This window comes from Meles meles, chromosome 9 (assembly GCF_922984935.1).
Source record: "Meles meles chromosome 9, mMelMel3.1 paternal haplotype, whole genome shotgun sequence".
NCBI classification, from domain to species: domain Eukaryota; kingdom Metazoa; phylum Chordata; class Mammalia; order Carnivora; family Mustelidae; genus Meles; species Meles meles.
The window spans coordinates 104766295-104783521 of record NC_060074.1 but is presented as its reverse complement, the minus strand read 5'-3'; the positions used below and the strand labels follow the sequence as shown (position 1 = coordinate 104783521).

Sequence of the window (17227 nt, the reverse complement as noted above, 5' to 3'; positions counted from 1 at the left end):
ATTCAGCACTGTACTGGAGGTTCTAGCTGGGGGAATAAAGAAAGAAAAAGAAACAAAAAGGATCAGAATGGTAAGGAAGAATTAAAACTGTCTTTATCCTCTAGGTAGAAAATCTGTTGGAAGCTACAAAAAAGCTCCTCGAATAAGTGAGGTAAGCAAGGTCTTACTACTGAAATCAGATCAACATTAAAAAGACCAACTGCATTTCTGCTTAATAGTGAACAATATGAAATTAAAATTTAAAAAGACCTCAAGAAATTAAGGATAAATTTAGCATGGACCTGTGAAACTTGTAAATTTGTGAAAGACCTGTACACTGACAACCTTCATAGTAAAGATAACTAAAATAAATAAAAGATGTATTATGTTTCATGAGTTTGAAAACTCAATATTTTTAAGATGTCAATTCTCCTGAAATTGATCTATAGTTTCAGCATGATCCCAATTAAAATCCAAGACACGGTTTTTTGTTTGTTTGTTTTTTAAGAAAGAGAGAGAGTGTGCATGAGCCGGGAGGAGGCGGAGGTGGTGGGTAGAAGGCAGAGGGAAAGAGAATCTCAAGCAGGCTCCATTGCCCCGTGCAAAGCCAACGTGGGGCTCCATCCCACAACCTGAAGATTAGGACCTCACCTGAAATCAAGAGTTGGACACTTAACCGACTGAGCCACCCAGGCGCCTCACCAAGAAGTCTTTTTTATAGAAATTGATCAGCTGGTTCTAAAGGAACCAGGAAAATGCAAAGGACTTAAAACATTTGAAAAAACTTTTAAAAAGAACAAAGTTGGAGCACTAATATTACTATATTTTAAGATTTACAAATAAATCCAAAAATAAGTCCACACAAATACTGAAAACTGATGTTCAACAAAGGGGTAAAGGCAATTCAGTGAAAAAAGAAAGGGCAATCCTTCAAAAAATGGTGCTAGAACAACTGGCTATCCATATGCAAAAAAATAAACTTTATATATTTTTGTTTATATTTTAAAACATATACAAAAATTATTTCCAAATGGATCAGAGAGCTAAGTGTAAGAACTAAAACTATAGAAGTCTTAAAAGAAAACAGAGGAATAAATCTTTCAGCCTTGGGTAAGCAAAGATTTCTTAGATATGATGCCAAAAGAAAGATCCATGAAATACAATGGTAAATTAAATTTCATCAAAATTGTGTACTCTACAGAAGAGGTAACAACAGGCTTGATGAAAATGTAATGGAACTCTCACAGCTGGTGGGTACATAAAATGGTAAAAACCGCCTTGAAAAAATGACTGGCAGTTTCTTGTAATCTAGCCACTGCACTCATAGGTATTTAACCAAGGGATGTTAAACAACATAAATACTTCTATGTGAATGGCCACAGCAGCTTTATTTTTAATAGCTCAAACCTGGAAACAACCCAAATGGGGAAAGAGTCACTTAATATCCATAAGCAAGTGAATGGATTAACATATTGTGATACAGCTATACAATGGAGTAATACTCCACAATAAAAAGACAAAAACACAAATGAATTTCATCAGAATAATTATGATGAGTCAAAGAGGCCACACTAAAAAGAGTATGTAACATATATGTTTCAATTTCTATAAAATCCTTTAAAATGCAAACTAATTTATAGAGACAGAAAGCCGATCAGTGGCTGTGGGGACAAAGAAGGGTAGAAGAAAGAGGTTACAGAGTAACATAAAGGAAAAATGGGGGAAGATATGCTTGCTATCTTGATTATGGCGATGGATTCAGGGATGTAACTAAATCTCCGAACATCAAATTTTAGATGTTAAATATGGTAGCTTACTATATACCAATTAGACCTTAATAAAGCTGTTAAAAATATAAAATTTGCCACAATGAGGCCCAAATTCCAAGGGTAGTAACAGCCTGAATGGCAGGTATTGCTCCTCACCCTGACAATATTTTTTCTTAGACTGTTCTTTAGCTTGTTTTTATTAACATCTGTGGTTGAAATTACGTTCTGTTTCAGTGATTTTTCTCCCAAACTGGTTTCTTTAACTGTCTTTTGTACTTGTCATTGTCATTAGATTTTGTCTGCTGTGGTATAGATCTCAATGGAGATTTCTTCTGCCCCTCCTGAGATTTAGACAAGGCTTTAAAAAATTTTTTCTTCACTTTCACCAATGATAGAATACTTATTTTCTGAGTCCGTCCACCTGTCCGTCCATCCATCTACCCATCCATCCATCCACCCATCCAAGTAGGCTCCAAACCAAGCATGGAGCGAAGTGCAGGGCTTGAACTCAACCCTGAGATCAAGACCTGAACTGAGATCAAGAGTCAGACGTTTAATGGACTGAGCCACCCAGATGCCCCATCAGTCTATGTATTTTTAAATTTACAAGTACCATCACCTTACTTTTCTCAAAATTGCTTTTAGGGAAGGTACAGAAGAGTTAAATATGACACCACTTAAGAACCTGTTGTGCCATTTCTGTGATTAAAGTTTCCTAATTCTGTTTAAGTGTCACCACTGAATTTGGGAGCTGCTCTGGGGAGGGGGCATATATTTTTAATAGTATATTAAAAGCTTTATGCTGTTATTTTTTCTGAAATTACAAATTAGGCATTTATAAATGTTTGAGATTTCTGGGTTACTCTCAATATTTCCACATGAATATAAAACATGAATTAATCTAACATAATGATAAAAGGTTTTATTACTGAAGATGGAAAATCTTTTTTGAAGCAGAAACAGAAATGGATAACATTTGTTTTAGTAAAAGATTATGAATGACTTTGCTATGTGAGTCTTACCAGGTTGCACTTAAAAACTAGCTTTCATGGGTCTTTTAAGAATTCCAGAGGCAAAATTAATCAGAACTTCTCCAAATTTAGAATTATCCCTCAAAGACTGTTTCCTTCAGGAAAAATAAAAGCTATCAAGAATAAGTAAGATAGTTTTAGGAAAAGGAATCTGGGGTTAATGTTCAATGACTAAATGTGAGTTTTACATAATAGGTGCCTGAACGCCTTATAACAAAGGGTTTAACAAACTCATACATAAAAAGCAAAGTATAATTATTCCCCACTTGTTCAAAGTTTGTGTTATGCCACTCTGCTTTTACAAAAAAAAAGGGAGAAAAAAGCATTCAGCATTTGTTTTGTAGCAAGCCACTGTAGAGGCTGTGCACACCGCAGTGACAGTACCCCACCAAGATCTTTCCAATGAAGCACACTCAGCATCTCAGCATTAAGCCACCAAAGCCACATATTTGAACTGTGTCTTTGATCATCTGTGCTTTATCTCGATTTATTTTGTGCATTTGTTGGTAAGATGTGTCCTAAGGTGTCAGGAAAAAAAAAAAAAAAAAAACTATGAGAGGAGATTCTTGGGGTCTGGAAATGCTAAATAATTTTTCCATAAAAATTAATGGTAATGGCTTCTTTATGCCATTTGACTTATAGAAGGTTTCACAGGAACATTCTACTTTTGGATAGTGAGGGAAACTGGCAATTATATGCTCATGCAGAAGATACTTTTGCTTTTACAAATAAAGATGTCTTAGAACAAAGAAAAATTTTCATGTAAATATTTAACAAAGACACTATGGAATTCATAACATGTCTAGAATGTAAATAATTAGGTATGATTGATTTACTTTGGAAAATAATGATCTTGTTAGAAATACGGTCTGAAAAACAACCTGAGGGTTTTGAAGGGTCAGGGGTGGGAGGTTGGGGGAACAGGTGGTGGGTAATGGGGAGGGCACGTTTTGCATGGAGCACTGGGTGTTGTGCAAAAAGAATGAATACTGTTACACTGAAAAAATAAATAAAATGGAAAAAAAAAAAAAAGAAATACGGTCAATGGAAGAGGTTTCTGCATCTGGTTGAATCACAATAACCTTTAGAACTTTTTGCTCATCTATATACAGGGTCCACGTTCCAGAGATTTTGACTCAGTAGGTGTGTATGAATTATGCACATAGTATGATTGATTACAACAGGCCTTTAAAGTGAAGAAAAATCCAATAACAAAGCATTAATTCACAAGCAATACTCACCAGTACCGAAATTTTGAACCTAATGTAAAATAATGTGCAAAAAAATTCTTTTGAGGTGGAAGTGGTCTGTCCAAACGGAAGAATGTGTGATGTTCTACACATGCTTTCCACAAGTTTTTGCATGCTCTGTAATTCACCATATTAAATCCCAGTAACGTTTCTCTAGATTCATGCTGTAATAAATGACAAAATGCAGAGAATACCAGGAAAACATCAGGATCTAACACTCCATTTAGTTTACTTTCTGCAGATAAATATTCTAGCCTTACAAACAGCTAATCCTTATAGCATAATACTTTTTTTGCTTATCTAATAAAACAGCAGTAAAATAAACGGAAAGGTTTGCAAAATGTGGATCTCACCTCATTCTGTAATATTATGACTCTCAGGACTTTTATTTTAGAATACAGTTAGAAATAAGTTAAAGACCAATATATATCTGTTTTCAAAACTTTCTAGTTATAATTCTATTTCAAAATATAATCCTGGCCCATAAACTAAACTTTAAGATATACTATCACACCTATTAAAAATATTTTAAAATTCATAAACCATTCTAGATCATCAGTACACAGGAATATTCATTCAGTACTTCTGAACACTATAATGCAACTCAACTTTTAAAGTACATGGCAACATAACAGAATCATTTCTTTAATTTTTCTCTAAAAGTTTGGCACAAATTACTATTTCAAGGGTTTCACTGAAGTAAATTATATATAGTAAGGAACACAGGTTTTAAGTGTATAGCTCTGGTTTTCACACAATGAATGCAACCATTTAACACCCAACCAGAATAAGAAATAGATTATTACTAGCAACTCTGAAGTATTCTTTGTGCTTCCTTTCTACAGGATTATCTTTTCAAAGGTAATCACTCTTCTGACTTTTATCACAATAGATTATTTATAGCTGTTGAACTTTATATGCATGGAATCATATATACATGTCTTTACATCTGATTTCTTTTGTTCAGTATTATGTTTCTATATTCATCCATATGATTGTGAAAGTCATTTTCATTCTATATAACATTCTACCATATGAATATGCCAGTTTATTTATCCATTTGTTATTGATAGACATTTGATGTTTCCAGTTTGAGGATATAAAGACACTGTTATGCATGTGCATTTCTATTGTTGGATTATAAGATACTTGTGTTCATCTTCAGTAGATAATGCCCAAGAGTTTTCCAAAATAGTTAGATCAATATATACTCCCTCCCACCAGCAGTATATCCTCCACACATTCACCAACCACTTGCTTATCAATCTTTTCATTACACTAATCTGGTGAATGTGAAGAAGTATCACATTTTGGTTATAATTTACACTTCCCTGATGACTAATGAGGTTCAACACCTTCTCAGGTTACAGGCCTTGTGGATGTCCTCGTTTCTGAAGTATATGTTTGAATCAGTAGCATATTTTTGGATTGGGTTGGAAATATCACCGACAGTGTGGTGTGTGTGCGCACATGTGTGTATGATATACATATTCTGTGCTACTTCACTCCCTTAATGATGTCTTTTGGTGAATACAGTTTTAATTTCAACATAGTCCAAGTTATTGATCTTTTCTTTTAAGGTTAGTTTTCCTCCTATGTCCTGTTAAATGTTTGCCTATCAAAAGATATGAAGATATTTTCGTAGCTAAAATACAGTAAGATGCCCATGTATAAACATTAAACTACTATGTGAGAAGATATGCTTAAAATACTACCTCTTGACCACCAAAGAATTCTTAATTATGCTTAACAGTGGCTTTATAGGCTCTAATAGTTTACATGTTGTACCAACTCCATAAATAATGCAAAATGACAGAGAAGATCTAACAAAGAGCAGTTTGCAGTAATGCCTCTCAGAAGAGTAGATCTAAGAATCATATATGTTTTTCTGACACTTCGCATGTTCAAAAATTCTGTGTGATTGTGACTTTCTACTAATTGTATTTGGACAATTTGTAACAAATTTGCAACAAAAAGCACCCTCCACATTTTGTAGACAATAGATACAAAATGTTGTATTGAAAGATAAGTAGCTTGTATAAAGTTTGCTTATTTAAAAATAGGTATTTCAGAGAGAAACATTAACAAGGCAACATTCTGTAGACTGTGACTATATACACTCTTTAATCAGTTGTTAGATGACTTTTGTTGATGTTATCTGTAGCTAAACACATTCTTAATGATATATAACCTTGAGGAATGGTTGTGAGGATTAAATGATATGAAAACAACTGTAATTATCACACAGTAAGACCTCAATAAATATTAAATACCACAACTATTATTGATAATAATAATAGTGTTAATAGGAAAAAAATTAGAAAAATTCACTTCTATATTGCCTTCTACCAATATAATAATTTAAAGTAGTTGTTCTCTAGTTCCCAGATGTTTTGAAACATGTACAAATTATTTTCATTAGCAGCCTTAGTCATAACAGCCATAACATGGAAATGCCAAAATTGTTCACAAACATAAGAATGAATAACTTACGGTATATTCACTCAATGTAATACCAAGCAGCAATAGGAAAACTATTGCTTTGTGCAAAAATATGGATGAATTCACAGTGTTAAGGTTAGATTTTATTTTTTAAAGTTAAAAAACAAGCAAACTAATCCATGGTGATACAAATGAGAATAGTGTTTATCTCTCAGGAAGGTTAATAATACAAAGGGGCATCAGCTCCAGTAGCAAAAATAATTTAAGGATAAATTATTTTAATTTTGATTAAAAATCATTAACAATCATTAACAAGGTCAAGTTCTTTCCAACACTTTATTTCCACAATAACTCAATGTGGTGTGTGTGTGTGTGTGTGTGTATATATGTATAAAATTCTCAGTTATCACCCTCACGAATAGACCCTGGCAACTGACAATGAACATGACAATTGAGATCAGTTTCAAAGTTCAAAAGAGAGCAAAATGGATATATAGAAGAACTTTAAATCAGGACTACAGTGACACTGTGGAAATAAACATAATTTACAGAAAATGTAAATTAACTAACTCAGTAGGCAGTTATCAACAATATTAGTAACACTTTCACTCATACTAAAAGTTTGGCCATGAATGACTTCATTTCTTAAGACTTCATTTATATATATGTATTAAAAAAAGACTTCATTTATATAAATATTATTCATGTTTATATGTTATTTATATTTATACAAATATTTATAAGTATATTCATTTACAGTAATAATTATTAGAGCACTACTCACCACTTCTTTTCTAAGTTGAATAAAAAACTGTTTGCATTTAAACGAAATTTTTATAATCTTCAACCTGGATAAGTAGAGAATGAATTGGAGTATTTAAAATACTGAATAAAAATAAAAACATCAACTTAATAATGCAAAAAATAATCTTTTAACTGTATATTCAGTAGCCCCTAAACATTCAATCATATATACACACATTACCTAAGAAATCTAAAGATTTTGGTGCTTCATGAAAAAATAATTAGAATTTATATACTAAACTAAAGAAAGTTTTCTCAGAATAATTGCTGTGAACTATGCCTTTCTCAATTTTATATCTAGAGAAATACATAAAAATACATAACAAATTAAAATTTCAAGATATACAATAAGATATATCAAAACTACGAGCAGTTGTCTGGTTCTGTAAGGAGCTTAGAAATCACCACTCCATTGTAATAAGTAAAAAGCTCAACAGGTTCAGAAATCAACACCTCTTCTTGGATTCATGAGAGAGGGGAGGGCACAGGAACTGCTTGCTGCTCCCAAGATTGGAGAGCCTAACAGGTGAAGACAGAAAATTGCAGCTTACCGGAGCAGAGACTCACCGAACAGAAACTGCCAGAGGAACCAGAGCCAGAGGAACCTGAACTGTAATTTAAGAATTGTTGGAGGCTCCATGTGGACAAATTCAAGAGTGAAAAACTCCAGAGGGACTCAGTTACAGGGGAGGGGAGACCTCCTACAATATTGTGAAATTTACCTCTAGGAGTCCAACCAGATTCAGAGAAAAATACCCTTGAGTTTCCAGCAAGGGAAGGGGAAAAAGAACCATCTTGAAATACACTAGAGCACTCTGTTTTTAATAAGGTCTGACTTCAGGGGAAACTAGTTAACCAAATCCTCACCTGCTCGGGTATTAACCAGAGTTTACCCAACCTGGGGAAGCCTAATTAGCTCACTCATGCCATCCTATCCCATCTAGCAGGATAGAAAAAACCAGAGAAACACTTGTGAAGCTCACAGTCTAGAGGCACCGGCTCTCTGAAACACTGAGAGGTAATCACAGGATACAGAACACTTGCCATCCCCCTACACCTCACAACAACATTACTAAGAGCCTATTTATAGCACTTCCTTTCATTGGAATATCGTGTCTGGCTATCAAAAAATTACAAGGCATACCAAAAGGCAAAAACACGATGTGAAGAGACAGAGCAGAATCAGACACGAAAGAGATGTTGGAACGATCAGACTGGTAACTTAAAACATCTCTGATTAATACGCTGAGAGCACTAATGAATAAAGTAAAAAGGATGTAAGAACAGATGGGCAATGTAAACACAGAGATAGAAATCATTAGGTTTCATTAGAAAGACAGCCCCTGCCAAATGCTATGGGTAAAAAACACTATCACAGAAACAATACTTTTCATGACCTTATTAGTACACTGGACACAGCTGAGGAAATAATCTCTAAGGCAGAAGATATATCATAAAATCCTCAAACCCCCAAAAGCAAAGAGAACAAAGACTAAAGAAGAACCAAACAGACTATTCAAGAACTGTGGGACAACTACAAAAGATGTGACATACAGTAACATACACTAATAGAAATACTGGAAGGAGAAGAGAAAGTAATAGAAGAAATGTTTGAAACAAAAATGACTAAGGAACTTTCCCAAATTAACATCAAATGCCAAACCACAGATGAAGGAAGCTTAGAGAACACAAGCAGGATAAATGCTTTAAAAACCATACCTAGGTATATCACCTTTATATTACAGAAAATTAAAGATAAAGAGAAACATCTTGAAAGAAGCCAGAGGAAAAAACATCTTACCTACAGAGGAACAAAGGTAAGAAGAGTTAAGTCCAACTTCTCAGAAATCATGAAGCAGGAAGAGAGCAGAGTGGTAAAGTGTTGAGAGAAAAAAACCATCACCCCCAAATCATGTTCTGTGAAATTATCCTTCAAGAATGAATGAGAAAAAAAGACCTTCTCAAAAATTGGGGGAATTTGTTGGAACGAGACCTGCCTTGCAAGAAATGTTAAAAGAGAAAAAAAATTATATATGCCAGAAACTTGAATCTATATAAAGAAAGCAAAAATACTGAAGAAGAACTAAGTGATGGTAAAATAAAAATTTGATTTTTCTTATTCTTAACTGATCTAACATATAACAGTTTGTTCGAAATAATAAAAGCAAAAATGTATACAATTATGTATGTTTATGTACTTTTCATTTATACACAATTATATACTTATATATATTTATGTATAAGTGAAATGATTGAGAGCGATGATACAAGGGACAGGAGGAAGGAATTAGGATACTATTATTTCAAAATAGACTTAGACTAATGTAAATATAATTGCAAACTCTAGAACAACCACTAAAAACAAATAAAAGAAGAAGTAAAACTAATAAGCTAGGAAAAGAGAGAGAATGAAATCATATAAAATGCTCAATTAAAACAAGAACAGCAGGAAAAAGAATGAAACACAAAAATGGAAACAAAGAACAAGGGCAACAAATAGAAAACAGTAACAAATACGGCAGATATTAATACAAATATATCAAAAATCCTTTAAAATGTCAATGGGCTAAATTTAACAATTAAAAGACATACTGTCAGAGTGGCTCAAAACACAAGACACAACAATATTTTGTTTAAATATAAAAACATAGATAGGTTAAATGCAAACAAATGTATAAAAATATACCATGCTAAAACTAGTTTATAAAAAGCAGGAGTACTAGGGATGTAATGTATATTACTGTGACTATGGTTAAATAATACTGTATTGTATATTTCAAAGTTACTAAGACAGATCTTAAAAGTCTCATCACAAGGAAAAAGAACTGTAATGGTATAGTGATGAATACTGACCAAATACATAGTGATAAACATTGTGCAATATATACAAATATTGAATCATTATTATACACCTGAAATGAATATACTGTTATATATCAATTATATCTCAAAAAAGCAAGAATGAAAGAAAAAAAGAGCAGCTCTAATATTTACAAAAAGCAAAACTTCAAAGCAATCAGTAATTGATGATAAAGTAGGGCATTCCACAATGGTAAAGGGGTAAATTCTCCTAGAAGACATTACAAAATCTTAATGAATATGAACCTAACAACAAGAGGCAAAAACTGATAGAACTACATGAATACACTATCATAGCTGGAGACTTCAACACCCCTCTATCTGAAATGGACAAATTCAGCACACAGAAAATCATTAAGGACGTAGCTGAACTCAACAATATTACCAAATGGATATAACTGACCTTTATAGATTACTTCTTACAGTAGGAAAATATACATTTTTCTCAAGCTCATCTGAAACATTCACCAAGACAGATCATATTCTCAGCCACAAAACATACCTTAACAAATGTCAAAGAACAGATTCTGAAGAACAGAATCACCCAATACCTTCTTTCAAAGCACAACAAATTAATGTAGAAATCTGTAACAAAAGAACTACTAGAATCCTAAAATGCCTGGAGATTAAATAACGCACCTATAAATAAAAAAGGAGCCAAGAAATCTCAACAGAAATGAAAAATTATTTGAACTAAATGAAAATGAAAACACAGTCCATCAAATATGTGAAACCTGACAAAAGCAGTGCTTAGAAGGAACTTTAGGACACTAAATGCATATGTAAGTGAAGAGAAAGACAAAAAAAAAAAAATCAATAATCTAAGTTTCCACTTTTAAAAAAAGAAGAGTAGAGGGGCGCCTGGGTGGCTCAGTTAGTTGAGCGGCTGACTCAGGTCCTGATCCCAGCACCCAGCTCTGCACTCATTGGGGAGTTGGCTTGAGGATTCTCTCCTCCCTCTGCCCCTCGACCCTGCTTCCACACTCACTCTCTTTCTTTCCCTCTCAAATAAATAAATAAATAAATAAATAAATAGAATCTTTTTAAAAGGGGAGCAGATTAAATCTAAAGAAAAAAATAAAAGAAAAATAGTAGAGCAGGAATCAATGAAATTGAAAACAGAAGACCAATAGAGAATATCAATACCCAAAAGGTATTTCTTTGAAAAATCAATAAAATCAATAAGCCTCTAACCACACTAAGAAAAAAAGAGTACACAAATTACTAATATCAGAAATGAAAGTGGACATCAATACAATTAAAAGCATAATAAGGGCGCCTGGGTGGCTCAGTGGTTTAAGCCGCTGCCTTCGGCTCAGGTCATGATCTCAGGGTCCTGGGATCGAGTCCCACATCGGGCTCTCTGCTCGGCAGGGAGCCTGCTTCCCTCTCACTCTCTCTGCCTGCCTCTCTACCTACGTATGATCTCTCTCTGACAAATAAATAAATAAAATCTTTAAAAAAAAAAAAAAAAAGCATAATAAAAGAACTCCATGAAAAGTCTATGCCCAGAAGTTTGATAATCTCAATATAATGGGCCAATTCTTTTAAACAGATGATCTACCAAAATTCACAAAGAAAGAAACTCACAAAGCTCTATTCAGATCACATCATCTGAATAGACCTGTATATATTAAAGAAATTTAATTAACAATTAGGAATCTTCAAAAAAAGAAAGCACCAGGCCCAGATGTGTTCACTAGTGAATGACCAAGCATTTAATTAAGAAACTATACCAATTCTCTACAATCTCTTTCAGAGGATAGAAGCAGAAGGGACACTACTAAAGTCATTCTATGAAGCTAGCATTACCTTACTACCAAAACCAGACAATGACATTACAAGAAAACTAGAGAACAATCTCTCTCATAATCAAAGATTCAAAATCCTCAAAATATTAGCAATCAAATTCAACAAATATGTATAAAAAGAATTATACACCTAAACCAAGTGGGACATATTCGAGGAATGCATGGCTGGTTCAACATTCAAAAATCAATATAAACCGACACATTAAAAGACTTAAAGAGAAAAAAATCACATAGTTATATATGCAGAAGAAGCATTTGATGAAATTTAACAATAATTCATTGGGGCGAACCTAATGGTGTGAACTAGAAGTTTTCCTAGTAAGATCAAGTAAAGAAAGGATGTTTCAGCAGTTCACCACTCCCTTTCAACATCATATGGGAATCCCGTGTTAATGCAATTAAGGCACAAAAAGGGAATGAAAGATACTGACTGGAAGAAAGACATAAAACTCTGTTCGCAGATGACATGGTCATTTATGTAGAAGATCCAAGAGAACTGACAAAGAAATCCTGGAACTAATAAGCAATTTTAGCAAGTTGCAGGATACAAGATTAATAAAAAAGTCAACTTCTTTCCTATATGTGAACAAGTAGAATCTGAAATTAAAAACACAGTAACATTTATATTAGCACCCTCAATTTATAATTTATGAATATAGATTTATGAAATACTTACACATAAATCTAAAAAATATGTTTTAGGGGTGCCTGGGTGGCTCAGTTGGTTAAGCAGCTGTCTTCAGCTCAAGTTGTGATCTCAGGGTCCTGAGATCAAGTCCCAAGTTGGGACCTGCTCAGTGGGAAGTCTGCTTCCCTCTCCTTCCACTGCTCCCCCCTGCTTGTGCTCTCTCCCTCTCTCACTCCCTCTCAAATAAATAAATAAAATCTTCTAAAAAAATAAAAAATATATTAGAAATATATGAAGAAAATTATAAAACTCTAATGAAAGAAAAAAAAGAATGAAATAAATTCGAAGACACTCCATGTTTATGGATAGGAAGAATCAGTACTGTGAAGACGTTAATTCTTTCCATTTTCAGATTCAATGCAAGCTCAATCAAAATCCCACCATTATTTCATGGATATTACAAACTAATTTTAAAGTTTATATGGAGAGGAAAAAGGCCCACAATAGCCAACATGATACTGGAAGAGAACACCAAAGTTGGAAGACTGACACCATCCAACCTCAAGACTTGCTTTAAAGCTACAGTAATGAAAACAGTATGGTACTGGTACAAGAATAGACAAAATAGATCAATGAAACAGAACAAAGAACACAGGAATAACCCCCCATAAATACATTCAAGGAATCATTTTTTTTTGGTAAGATTTTATTTATTTATTTGAGAGAATGAGCGAGACAGAGAGAGAAGGGCCAGGAGAAGGGGCAGAGGGGGAGGGAGAAGCAGACTCCCTGCTAAGCAAGGAGCCTGATGTGGGGCTTGATCCCAGGACCCCAGGATTATGATCTGAGCCAAAGGCAGATGCTTCATTGACTGAGCCACCCAGTGCGCCCTCAAGTGATCTTTGAAAAAGGTGCTAAGGCGATACAGTGGAGCAAAGACAGTCTCTTCAACAAATGGTGCTGGAATAATGCAACATTCAAGAGCACAAATATGAATCTTTTTTTTATAAAAAGATTATTTATTTATTTATTTGACAGAGAGAGAGAGAGAGAGAGATCACAGGTAGGCAGAGAGAGTGAGGGGGAAGCAGGCCCTGCTGAGCAGAGAGCCCAATGCAGGACCCAATCCCAGGACCCTGAGATCATGACCTGAGCCGAAGGCAGCGGCTTAAACCACTGAGCCACCCAGGCGCCCCCTAAACAAAGACCCTATATCCTTCATAAAAAATAACTAAAAATGGATCAGAGACCTAAATGCAAAATCAAAACTATAAAACTCCTAGAAGATAACACAGGAAAAAACTTAGATGACCTACGCATGATGATGTTTTTTTAGATAGAACAGCAAAAACATGATCCATGTAAGACATAATAAATAAGCTGGATTTCATTAAATCAGTAATTTTTGCTCTGTGAAAGACAGTATCAAGCAAAGTAAAAGACAAGACAAAGACTAGAAGAAAATATTTGTAGAAGACACATCTCATAAAGTACTAGTATTCAAAATATACAAAGAACTCTTAAAATTCAATAAAAATTTTAAAACCCAATAAAAAACAAGTCAAAGACATTTACAGACACTTCACTACAGAAGATATAGAGAGTAAACAAGCATGGGAAAAGATACTCCACATCATGTCAACAGGGAAAGGCAAATTAAAACAGTAAGATACCACCATGCACCTACAGAATGGCCAAAATCTAGAACACTAACAACATTAAATGTTGGCAGGGATGTAGAGCAATAAGAGCTCTCATTCATTTTGATGGGAGTGAAAAATGGTATAGCTGTTTTGGTACATAGTTTGTCAGTTTCTTATGAAACTAAACATAGTTGTACCATATACCATGAAGCAATTCTACTCCTTGGTATCTACTCAAAGGAAACAGGAACTTACATATACATTTTAAAAACTGCACATGGGGCGCCTGGGTGGCTCAGTGGGTTAAGCCTCTGCCTTTGGCTCAGGTCATGATCCCAGGGTCCTGGGATCGAGTCCCGCATCGGGCTCTCTGCTCCGCAGGGAGCCTGCTTCCTCCTCTCTCTCTGCCTGCCTCTCTGCCTACTTGTGATCTCTCTCTGTCAAATAACTAAAAATCTTTAAAAAAAAAAAAAAAAACTGCACATGAGTATGCATAGCAGTTTTACTGATAACTGCCAACTTGAAAACAACCAAGATGTCTTTCAGTAGGTAGATACATGAATTAACTGTGGTATATCCAGATAATGGAAAATTAGTCAGCTCTACAAAGAAATGATGTATCAAGTCACGAAAAACTGGGGAAGGAACTTAACTCCATATAACTAAGTAAAAGAAGTCAATCTGAAAAGGTTACAAAATGTATGATTTCAACTATGTAACATTTTGAAAAAAGCAAAACTATGGAAAAAGAGAACAATGGGTGACAGAGGTCAGTGCGGGAGTGGGGTCAGTGGCGGCACAGAGAATTCTTAAGGTAGAAAAATTATTCTGTAATGTATTATAATGATGGATATACATACATAATTATATATTTACCCAAACCCATAGAATGTACAATACCAAAAGTGAACCCCAATGTAAACTATGGACTTTGGGTGATTATGATGTGTCAATATAAGTCATCCTTAGTAAAAAATATACGAATATAATGAGTAATGTTAATAGGGGGAGGCTATGCATGAGTGGGGTTAGGAGATACATGGAAATCTCTGTATATTCTTCAGAATTTCACTGTGAATCTAAAACTGCCTGTCCCAAAACAAAATCTTTAAAAAAATTAAATAAACAAACAAAACTATAAGAAATATTTGAGAAGAAAAAAATGTTAAAGATTCAAGATCTTATGGAATAACCCTAAAAAATTTTTATTTTTTTTTAAAGTGTAATGATTTATTTTTCCTTTCTATGTTGCCTTTCTTCTTCTATCTAAGTCATGTAATTCTAGAAGAAAGGAGTTCTCAAAGCTTCATTAGTATAATCAATACCAGGAAAATAAATTTGCCTCATTTTTAAAACCTTTCATTTTATTTTTTTTAGATTTTATTTGACAGAGAGAGAGACACAGTGAGAAAGAGAACACAAGCAGGGGGAGTGGGAGAGGGAGCAGGCTTCCCACTGAGCAGGGAGCCTGATGTGGGGTTCAATCCCAGGACCCTGGGATCATGACCTGAGCCAAAGGCAGACGCTTAAAGACTGAGCCACCCAGGTACTGCTTTTCTAACCTTTGAGTAAGTAATACTCAGATCTTGTTTTAACCTTCATACCTAAGAGGCCAAGAGATTCAACCTTACTTTGCAAAACTTGCTTTAGGATCCTGGCCCAATTATCTAAGTAAATATTTTCATAGTAATGCAAAGTTTGTATATTTATGACTTATGATATTTAAGACTTATCATTCAAGAAGCTCTCAGCAGAAGATAGAACGAAGATTTTTTTTTAAATTTCTAATTTATTTATTTATTTATTTTTAAGATTTCTTTACAGCATAACAGAATTCATTGTTTATGCACCACACCCAGTGCTCCATGCAATACATGCCCTCCATAACACCCACCACCTGGCTCCCCCAACCTCCCATCCCCGACCCTTCAAAACCCTCAGATTGTTTTTCAGAGTCCGTAGTCTCCCATGGTTCATCTCCACTCCAATTTCGCTCAACTCCCTTCTCCTCTCCATCTCCCCATGTCTTGCGTGTTATCTCTTATGCTCCACAAATAAGTGAAACCATATGATAACTGACTCTCTCTGCTTGACTTATTTCACTCAGCATAATCTCTTCCAGTCCCATAAATGTTGATCCAACAGCTGAGTATTCATCCTTTCTGATGCAGGCATAATACTCCATAGTGTATATGGACCACATCTTCCTTATCCATTCGTCCATTGAAGGGCATCTTGGTTCTTTCCACAGTTTGGCGACCGTGGCCATTGCTGCTATAAACATCGGGGTACAGATGGCCCTTCTTTTCACTACATCTGTATCTTTGGGGTAAATACCCAGTAGTACAACTGCAGGGTCATAAGGAAGCTCTATTTTTAATTTCTTAAGGAATCTCCACACTCTTCTCCAAAGTGGCTGTACCAACTTGCATTCCCACCAACAGAGGAAGAGAGTTCCCCTTTCTCCACATCCTCTCCAACACACGTTGTTTTCTGTCTTGCTAATTTTGGCCATTCTAACTGGTGTAAGGTGGTATCTCGATGTGGTTTTAATTTGAATCTCCCTGATGTCTAGTGATGAACATTTTTTCATGTGTCTGATAGCCATTTGTATGTCTTCATTGGAGAAGTGTCTGTTCATGTCTTCTGCCCATTTTTTTGACATGATGATCTGTTTTGTGTGTGTTGAGTTTGAGGAGTTCTTTATAGATCCTGGATATCAGCCTTTTGTCTTATTGTATTATTGAAGATATTTGCAAATATCTTCTCCCATTCCGTGGGTTGCCTCTTTGTTTTGTTGACTGTTTCCTTTGCTGTGCAGAAGCTTTTGATCTTGATGAAGTCCCAAAAGTTCATTTTCGCTTTTGTTTCCTCTGCCTTTGGAGACATATCTTGAAAGAAGTTGCTGTGGCTGATATCGAAGAGGTTACTGCCTATGTTCTCCTCTAGGATTCAGATGGATTCCTGTCTCATGTTGAGGTCTTTTATCCATTTCGAGTTTATCTTTGTGT

General features: G+C 34.6%; 1 protein-coding gene across 3 annotated transcripts in view; it reads right to left on the bottom strand.

Moving 5' to 3' along the window:
• PTPN4 (protein tyrosine phosphatase non-receptor type 4) overlaps nucleotides 1–17227 on the bottom strand; it is a 223384-nt gene that overhangs the window by 64208 nt on the left and 141949 nt on the right. For all 3 annotated transcript variants that reach the window (XM_046018960.1, XM_046018962.1, XM_046018961.1), the window contains exons 11-12: nucleotides 7256–7319; nucleotides 4021–4193 (exon numbers count right to left, since the gene is read on the bottom strand). In XM_046018960.1, coding sequence (XP_045874916.1) covers nucleotides 4021–4193; nucleotides 7256–7319 — 237 coding nt within the window. The remainder of the gene's footprint in view (nucleotides 1–4020; nucleotides 4194–7255; nucleotides 7320–17227) is intronic.